Source organism: Paramormyrops kingsleyae, chromosome 1 (genome assembly GCF_048594095.1).
Source record: "Paramormyrops kingsleyae isolate MSU_618 chromosome 1, PKINGS_0.4, whole genome shotgun sequence".
NCBI lineage: Eukaryota > Metazoa > Chordata > Actinopteri > Osteoglossiformes > Mormyridae > Paramormyrops > Paramormyrops kingsleyae.
The window spans coordinates 744,973-754,734 of NC_132797.1; the positions used below are offsets into that span (position 1 = coordinate 744,973).

The 9,762-nt window shown below is 45.0% G+C and overlaps 1 protein-coding gene across 9 annotated transcripts; it reads left to right on the forward strand.

Moving 5' to 3' along the window:
* The first annotated feature begins 861 nt into the window (after positions 1-861).
* LOC111854612 (protein phosphatase 1 regulatory subunit 3A-like) lies at positions 862-9,479 on the forward strand. 9 transcript variants are annotated; one of them, XM_072711218.1, is made up of 7 exons: positions 866-1,707; positions 2,769-2,818; positions 2,900-2,964; positions 4,407-7,195; positions 8,028-8,169; positions 8,330-8,445; positions 8,755-9,479. In XM_072711218.1, exons 1-6 carry the CDS (start codon positions 944-946, stop codon positions 8,384-8,386), a joined length of 3,867 nt encoding a protein of 1,288 aa, XP_072567319.1. In that variant the 5' UTR covers positions 866-943; the 3' UTR covers positions 8,387-8,445; positions 8,755-9,479. The 9 variants fall into 9 exon arrangements, with proteins under 9 accessions (XP_023688509.2, XP_023688506.2, XP_023688507.2 ...); XM_072711186.1 differs by having other exon boundaries at positions 8,330-9,479; XM_023832737.2 differs by lacking the exon at positions 8,330-8,445.
* Positions 9,480-9,762: the final 283 nt, after the last annotated feature.

The window sequence follows — 9,762 nt, forward strand, 5'->3', positions numbered from 1 at the left end:
ATATACAGGTTCAGCTACTATGGCACTGTCCGATGTTAAGCTTATGCTATTCGGGTCGCTAGCAGAGAAGTGTATTGGAGCCTAGAGCAGACAGCGAGGGAGAAGGAAAAAGGCTCTCCGCGAGACTGAAACGGAACTTCATTAAAAAAAACTCTAGAACTTAATTTAACTCGGTATAAACACCCTCATTCCATATTGCGCTCTGTTTATATCCCGGTTTTAAAATCTTGATATACCATCAGCCATAGTGTCAGGCAGAGAATATTTGGAAGTGGAGCAAAAATACATGTAATAAACACTTGAATTTCTCGACAGTGTTTAACAAGACAGCTAATTAAGTACAGTTGAGTTGGAAGTACAGCGCCATCCACTGGAGGAATCTTTGGACCGCTGATCGGTGCACATTACCAGTCTTATTCTAAACAATAAACGGAAAAATAAGTTTTTATCATGTTTTCAGCACGGCTGTAATAAGATCCGCAATGATCTAATACCCACTGGCTTAATAATCCGGCGTATTATGTTAAACTGCTTCATGAAACTGCATCACGCAGGCAGCCATTTTACATTTAATGTCAGGTGTATGCTTGTCAGCTGGGGGCACCTAAGATTGTTAAAAACTGCCGGCAAACACAGCGTGCCAGAATCGGCTTATATAAATGGGTGCCTATACGGATGAAGTCCAGTATGCGGTAGTAACATCTCCATAAAACAAAAGCCGCAGCATTAAAAGCATGCCACGTTATACATTGTGTATGTGTTTTGTGCGAAACAGAAGGCTGCTAAATACAGGGTAATTTATGGACTGTCTGAGCTAATTATAGCCCGGAATCTCTGCGCAACGGGGACTGTAAGACGATCCCATCTGCTTATTGCCGGCTCCTCAGATAACAGTGCCCAGACACAGTGCAGCTCTGTGCCTGGCTGTTTCTCTAACAGCCCCATGGAGTCTGCTGGAGAATCGTTGCATTTTGGTAGCTCTGCTCCTTTGGGGAGCCATGAGACTCAGCCCTGGGAGGAGGATATAAGAGTCGAGGCTCGACAACTCGAACGGAGAGCTTCGGTGTCCTCCGAAGAATCAGATGTAGAGGCCCCTCCAGTCATTGTCAGAAAGGTGTCCTTTGCCGATGCCTTCGGACTGGACCTGGTGTCCGTGAAGGAGTTTGACACCTGGAACACACCGACTCCGGCCGCCAGCAGTCCATCAGACCACAGCAGCCTCCAGGACTCCGAGGAATCCTGCCTCTCACGCCTCTTCGCAGTGCCGTCTTCACTGGAGGAACTGAGGCGGACACTGCAAGCACAGAAGATCCAGCTGGAGCATGTGGAGCTGCTTCCTGGAACGACATCACTGAGGGGAACCATCAGGGTGTTGAATTTATGCTTCGACAAGCAGGTATATGCTCGGACCACTCTGGACAAGTGGGACTCGCAATTTGACCTGCTAGCAGAATTCGTACCGGGATCAAGTGATGGTGAAACCGACAGGTTCTCCTTCATGCTCAGCTTGATGCCCCCATCTGAGGGACAAAAGGTTAGGGTGGAGTTTTGCCTCCGATATGAGACAGCGACGGGGACCTTCTGGGACAACAACGGTGGAAGGAATTATGTGCTGTTTTATGACAAAAGGACAGCCAGAGACATGAAAGTGCGAGTGCAGGAAGAGCTCTTCCAGCCAAACAAGAAGAGCTGTCTGAAGGCCAGCAGGTGGGCGCTCTGGGGTCACCCTGTCTCCTTAACATCCATTCTTTGTGTTCTTAACTATTGGTCTAAAGATATTATTCATAATCATTACTCAGGAAAATCCAGCACATCCATAAAGAAAATTTTGTTGCATCACACATTTTTAAATATCATTCGATGACAAATGACCAAACATGTTATAGTATGTCCAAAAGCCCAGGTTTAATCCAATAATTGCATTTCCACAACAGCGATTGGTTAACAAACTAGTTTTACTTGCACTCAGGCAGGCACGTAGCCACATGGTAAAATTACGGGTTTAATGAACCCCGACCCCGATATTTGGACTACGGGCCTCTTTTCCGGTGTTGTGGTACCACATTATTTTTGGATATCCTCATACAGCAGATGTATCAAACAGTGTTTTGACACTTACAAATATTTTACTGATGATGCACATTTCATACTTAATATGCTGCAGTAATAAAATGATAACCACTTTGTACAGATTTTGTTGTGTCTGTCCCCTGAGGACACAACAGATGTGTTTTGGAAAATATGTCTGAATGTGGGTTGGGATTAGCAGGCTGGGAAAGATCATGTGAAGTTCATCATCCATGATATTTGTGCAAAAAAGAATCTCTTGGCTGATGGCCCAGTTTCCTCTTGATCATGCTGAGAATTTTTATTTATAAACCCAATCCACTGGGAAAAGCAGAATGAGATTTTTCTTAAGTGTTTCTCAAGGAATCAGTAGGACAACAAAACTTTGTTGGCAGTGTTTATTTGAGCATGCTGTTCATTATGAACAATAAAGTATCGCTGCTGAATATGACACTTGGTTGAAATTTCTGAAGTGTTGAAATGTAATGTTGTGATAATGCGCTATACAAAAATAAATCTGTTGTTGTTGTTGAAGTGCTGGTTATGGCAGGAAGTGAGAAACACAAATATTAAGCAGAGTTAAAAACCTCTGCTTACATTTTCATTCATGTCAGCAAACATGTTATTTTCATCTTTACTGCTAAGAATCTATGTTGCAGAGTCTTACCCACCAAAATCTTCACTTTCTTACTGATTTTTAGAGACAGTCCAGCTGACTTTCATCTAGCAAAGACTCCTGATGAAATTTCAGGTAGGCTGCTTTGTGGATAAGTGAAGGAATTCAGCTATTGAGCCGTGCAGTTGTTCATTTAAGCATTTCTTATTTTCCTAGATGCAACAGGAAGCGACAAAGATGTGGCTTCTGCTGGGACACAGTTAGAAGAGGGCCAGCAGTCGGTGAGGTGTACACTCATCTAACACTGGTGTACGCTCATGTCACACTGATGTACACTCATGTCACACTGGTGTACACTCATGTCACACTGGTGTACACAACTCACACCAGTGTGAATGTATTTCATGCTGATGTACATGCATTTCACACCAGTCTACACATATCTCACACCAGTGTACCTGCATCTCACACTGGTGTACATGCATCTCACACTAGTGTACCTGCATCTCACACCAGTGTACCTGCATCTCACACCGGTGTACATGCATCTCACACTGGTGTACCTGCATCTCACACCAGTGTACCTGCATCTCACACCAGTGTACATGCATCTCACACTGGTCTACTCACACATCTCACACCAGTGTACTTGCATCTCATAACCCAGATGCCTGCAGAACTGGGTGCATCTTCCTGCTTCCATCTCACACCACTTCTTGGGCCACTTAAGCACGTGACCAGGGGCGTATTAACGCACAGGCTAGATATGGCTTAAGCCTAGGGGCCCCACGTGTGCCAGCCTGCAAGGGGGCCCCCATTGGTGCGGGGGGGGGGCGGGGTTGGGGGGCCCACAGACTACTGTAGCCTAGGGGCCTCTGTACACCTTAATCCACCCCTGCACGTGACATAAACCTTTTCATTACCATGACAGGTTCTGTGTCTCCTTTTCTGTTTATTTCTGCTTCTTGTCACCAGCTGAGCAAAGCCATGTGCACTTCTGGCTAAGCAGCACTGTATCACATGTTCGTTGAACACAGCAGTGTGGAGATGTATCACTGTCGCACAGCAGCTGAGCAGCACAAAGCAAATGAGACTGCTGCTGCTATCTGATAGCATGCTCATGATGCAGGGGGTGGGAGATGCAGTGAAATGGATATGTCAAGATGTCCTCAAATGTCAAGAGCACAGGATACGTGTGAAGTGCTTGTGTGCACCTTAATGGGGGTGTTGAGGCACCTCGATCCCCAAGACTGTGAAGTGACCCGCAGTAAGATTGAGGGCTAAATAAACTTCGGTTTTCCCCTCAAGGCTCAAAGCTCATCTCAATCCCACTATTTATATTTATAAATACTATTTTTAAGAGCAACACTTCTGGAATGTGCCTGTGTGCAGGGGACAGGATCCAGTCCGGTATGATCCATACGCTGCCACTGCTTTTGGGCTCATCAGGGCTCATAAAGCTCTAAACCAAATATTTCACAGCTTTTTCAGAAGTCACATTATCTCATGCAAACTATTCTGCAAGGCTGAAAAAATACAGTATATAGTGTTATTTATTCATTTAGGTTCTTCTTGGCTAAACACTGTAGAGATTTTTGCTGGGATGAGTAAAGGTAGCAAAAAAATACATTTAAAAACATGCACCTTCTGAAGCAGTGTTTAGTTAAGCAGTAGGATTAGCCCAGGGTTGCTGTGTAAGCTTTAGTCTGTCGTCTCTTCACAGGTGGGTTGTGACTGGCACAGCACCCGCAGGAGCAGACGGAGGATGGCCCGGTTGGTGCAGTTACAAGACCACTTCTCACGCAGAGAGGCAGAGCCTGTGCGGGCAATCACTCCGGAACCCCCTGCAGTCAGTGTGTCACCGTCAGAGAGTGCCACTTCCTACCCTCCTGGACTGTGCAAGAGCGACAAGGAAGCACAGTCACACCCTCAGGCTACTCTCCCACTCGATGCTGTAGATTCGAAAAACAGACAGACTGCTTTCGTGCCAAGAGACCCATGGGAATCTTTTCTCAGCATTGATAACACAGTGCACGCCACAGCACTGGAGATGGCCACTTCTTCTAGCCCCTTCTTGGATCTGCCTCCTTCCTGTTTGCAGGATGTTATCAGCCAATTAGATTTCAGCAGCAGGCCAGCAGTGTTAACGGAAAACCATGAAGGATGCTGCGCACGTGGGTTGGATTGGCATCCTCTCTGGGGTGACCTCGAGGTGGAGATCTGCAGGGTAAACATGAAGGGCTCAGATAGCGGTACAGATGACAGACGGCTTGGTCACCATCCTCACGTAGAGTCAGAGCCTCACGGGGGATCCTTTTCTCAAACAGAGTCATACAAGGAGGAGGCAGATGTTCGGGGGAGTAGGGAGCAAGCGGGGGCAAGCAGGGGGGGCGGCAGCAATACTCAGCTAAATAGTGCAGCTCTCCCCTTTGGCCACTTGACAGAGATTGCTGTAGATCATTTTCCTGTTAGTTCTTCCATGACCCCTGTTACTGGGTTTCACTGTCCAACTGAGAATGACAAAGCAGGTTTCCTGCTAGGAGGGGGAAGAGGTGCTAGTGAGAAGGATGAACCTTCTGACAAGATACAAAATACAGCTTCTAAGGAAGAAATCAGTCCGGCTGAAGCAGATGATCGTTCAACTGAAAAAGACAAAATAGTCAGCTATTCACCCGAAGTTGCTGTCAGAGAGCCAATAGACAATTCAGTTGACATCAGTCCAGGCGAGTTGGTTAAGCATTCAGACAAAATGACAGTAGATGAATTAGTTAACCAGTCATCTGAGATCAGTGCAGCTGAGCTGGTTGGCTATTCAGCTGAAATCAGTGCAGATGAGCTGGTTGATAATTCAGCTGAAATCACAGCAGTTGAGCTGGTTGACCATTCAACTAAAATCAGTACAAGCAAGCTGGTTGATCATTCAGCTGAAACCAGTGCAGATGACCTGGGTGATAATTCAACTGAAATCAGTGCAGATGAGCTGGTTGATAATTCAACTGAAATCAGTGCAAGTGAGCTGGTTGATAATTCAGTCAAAATCACCCCAAGCGAGTCAGTCAACCATTCAGACAAAATGATAGTAGACAAATTAGTTAAACATTCAACTGAAATCAGTGCAGATGAGCAGGTTGACCATTCAGTTGAAATCACTGCAGTTGAGCTGGTTGACTATTCAGCTGAAATCAGTGCAGATGAGCTGGTTGATAATTCTTCTGAAATCAGTGCAGATGACCTGGGTGATAATTCAACTGAAATCAGTGCAGTTGAGCTGGTTGAAAATTCAGTCAAAATCACCCCAAGCAAGTCAGTCAACAACTCAGACAAAATGATAGTAGACAAATTAGTTAAACATTCAGCTGAAATCAGTGCAGACGAGCAGGTTGACCATTCAGCTGAAATCAGTGCAGGTGAACTCGATATTTCAGCTGAAATCAGTGTAGATGGGCTCAACAAACATGCAATAAAAATTATTCCAAGCAACATAATTTATCATGCAGCAGAGCTCACTTCGAACCAGCCAGTAGGTCATTCAGATAGAATACATCCTGGACAGGTGATAGACCATACAGTTCAATGTTATGGGGACCATTCAGAGTGGAGAGTGGATACATCAGCTACATCCCAGAATGCAACACTACATCTCTTGAACACCAAGAGTGTAGAAAGAATTTTACTAGAGTACAAGGAAGAGAGTATGCTGTCTCCAATAACAGACAGTATGGTGTATAACAGAGACTGTCACACAGAGATGGACAATGTAAACATACCACAGGAGCTCAGTAACCAGGATGAGGAAGAAGAGGCCCCCATAGATGAAGGTGACTGTGAAAGATCACAAGCTAATGACCCAGATGAAAGACAACAGGTAGATGCATACAGACTGCAAGACATTGAAAAGGTGAAAAGAGGAATGGAAAATGTATCGAGGGGAAAAGAGGTAGGAGAGGTGACCAGAGGAAGGGAGTGGCCTCATGAGGTAAATGCAGCAAGAGAAAAAGTGGTCCTTCCCCATGCTAAGGGTAGGGGGTTTCTCAGCACCAAGAGCAAGGGTAGGGGGTTTCTATGCACCAGGAGCAGTGATGTGTTTAAAGCAGGGCTGGAGGACTTGAAGGACGCAGGGCAGGTGTCATATGTGGAGCAGGATGCGGGTGTTGAAGAGGAAGATCTGCACAGCACCGTTGTGAGCCTTCCCGGGAATAATGAGCTCAGAGTAAAAGACCTCCAAAGGCTAGAAGAGGGACAGCCCCCAGCTGGTGCTGCAGAAGGCCTTCCCACACCTGCTAGCACAAGGGGCTCGGCCGGGGACTGGGGAGACCACATGCCCGGCATCTTGACAAATGAGGACGCTGAGGACTCTCAGGGAATAGCAACGTCCTTCCACTTAACCCTGGGAACACAGAAAGAGCCCGTAGCTGTCCGAATGAGCCCACAGGAGCGAGCAGAAGCTAAGAACACGTACATGTTGCATCTGCTGGGAATAATCACCCCACATCATCTCTTAAGAACAGTCTTGTACGTTATCCTGTTAGCCGTCCTCTGTGTTGCAGTTTACCAGTATGGCTTTCTGGCTTGCTTTGTGCTTTATCTGTGTTCGGCTTGTCTGTTATCCCATCACAGAGAGAAACAGCACTTACAAGAAAGGGACAGAACAAAACAAGCAGAAAAGAAAGAATACAGACCGTGATTGTGCCAACTTCACATGGATTTGGACATTTTGAATTGATTTATGGTTGATCTCAAGATCTTGTGAGAACAAAATAATTTTTTGGGAACCAAAATAGTGAAGATTTATTAGATAGAACTTTGTTAATCTTAAATGGACCATTTGGATAATCATTTATTGACATTTCAGATATTGATGCTGAGTACTGAGTGTCTGAGAGGTAGATGAATTGTAGTGCCATTAGAGTAGGTCTTTCTCATAGATATGGAACATGTGTTGTCATTGATTCCTCACTATGTCAGGACACTGTTTGTCCTCAATAAAAAATGTTGAAGTGTAATCATTTGCCAAACGATGTTCTTCATGATTAGAGTTTGAGTTTTGGTCATACTATTGATATTTTCCCTCTAAATTAAATTCATATTTATGAATGAATTGAACAGGCTTTCATGAATGTGTGATATTTATTTATTTTTATGTTAAATATACTGTCATATTAAAATATATTGATTTTGTAAAATCTTTCGTAAGATAATTTGCCTGATTCTCAGCGTTTCAGTCTGGCTACAGAGTTTCAGAAGACATTTCCTTTGGCTGGTTTTGCTTCAGATAATTCAATATTTTCCAGGCAATGGAGTGACTATTTCCACTCTGTCCTGGCCCTCTTTCTCCTGTCACCAGATACCGAGCAGCATCACTGACATGTCGGGTCACCAGCCGAGTCACGCGCACATGTGAAGACACCGGAGTCGTGGTGGACGTGACTCCACCTTCTAGGACGCGGGCGGTGGTGCTAGCAGACGCCGACACACATTCCCAGATGGTGAGCCCTGGCGGGCAGCCAAGTCCTGATCTTTCCAAACTCATTGTTTTTCCACAGAGACAATGGTACAGTGAATCATGACAGATTTAATTTATGGAGGCAATCCAGTCATTGACTTTTATTTTTTGCATGTGTTTAACATGAGGTTGTATTTGAACAGGGTCATTTGATATGGTTGGCAGCAATGGTGACCTTTAGTTTCTGGCTCAGTGGTTAAGGCTGGGACACCTGGAAGTGCTCGTCAAGCAGGCTTCAAAATGCCTATCTGCCCCAAAGGTCAGCTGGACTGCTAAACCCCCTAGTCTGTCAGGGTCAGTGCATATCTGATCCTGCTCTTCGTGTCTCTTCCCCCTTTGGCCAGCAGGTGTCGCTGGCCTTCCTGGATTGTCACTCCTTGTCTGAAAACCTTTGTATGTGCATTTTATTCCTTGGGCCATTGCTTAGCTTGGTGGGTTGAGTGTGCAACTCTGAGACTGGTTTCTTCCAGTTGTGGAATCGAGGTTGGTCTCATCATTTATTTACTGTTTTTTATTAATATTTACTATGTTCCCCTTGTGTTTGTCGTGTTCTATTTTGGCTTTCCAGTCATTGCTTTGCCCTGCTTGTGTTCTGCATCAATTGTCTGGGCACACACATTGAGGAGGATCTCACTTGGACTACGAATACCACGGCTATGGTCAAGAAGGCCCAGCAACGACTACACTTCCTGAGAATCCTCAGGAAAAACCACCTGGCAGAGAACTTGCTGGTGTCCTTCTACCGCTGCACTACTGAGAGTGTGCTGACCTACTGCATATCCTCTTGGTACACCAGCTGCTCAGCGATGGACAAAAAGGCCCTCCAGAGGGTCATCAACACTGCTCAAAGGGTCACTGACTGTGCACTGCCTTCGCTGGGGGACATTTTTAGGTCCCGCTGCTGCACCAGAGCGGCTAATATTCTGGGAGATCCCTCCCACCTGGGACATCATCTGTTCACGATGTTGCCCTCCGGGAAACATTTTAGGTCTCTCAATTCATGTACAAACAGATTTAAAAACAGCTTTTACCCCACGGCCATGCGCATTCTGAATTCTGTCTAGTCATTGTTAACACATTCGGTGCTGAACGAATGAAGGTAGTGTTGTGCTGCACTTTAAGTCTATGCATAATACAAATTTTAGTGTAATTTCATTGTGTCATAGTGCTGAATTTTATTTATGTATTTAAACACTTGTATTATTTATTTATTTATGCCAAATTTGCACTGAAGGGACTGCATCCAATTTCATCGTATTTTGTATGATGACAATAAAGATTCATTTAATTTCATTTCATTAACCCTAGTGTTTACTTTCCAGTTTGTAGTCAGGATTCCTAGTTTTGGTGTTTGTTAAAGATAACCCAGTCAGCACAGTACAAGGAAACAGGCAACAGTTGGAGGAACTAAACAAATAACACACAAGGATTTTCAGACAAGGAGTGACAAACCAGGATGGGCAGCGACACCTGCTGGCCAAACGAGGAAGAGACATGAAGGGTAGAATCAGATAGATGCTGACCCTGACAGAGTAACTGTCCACCTGGGGCTCACACAATAGCCCATACACTTCAG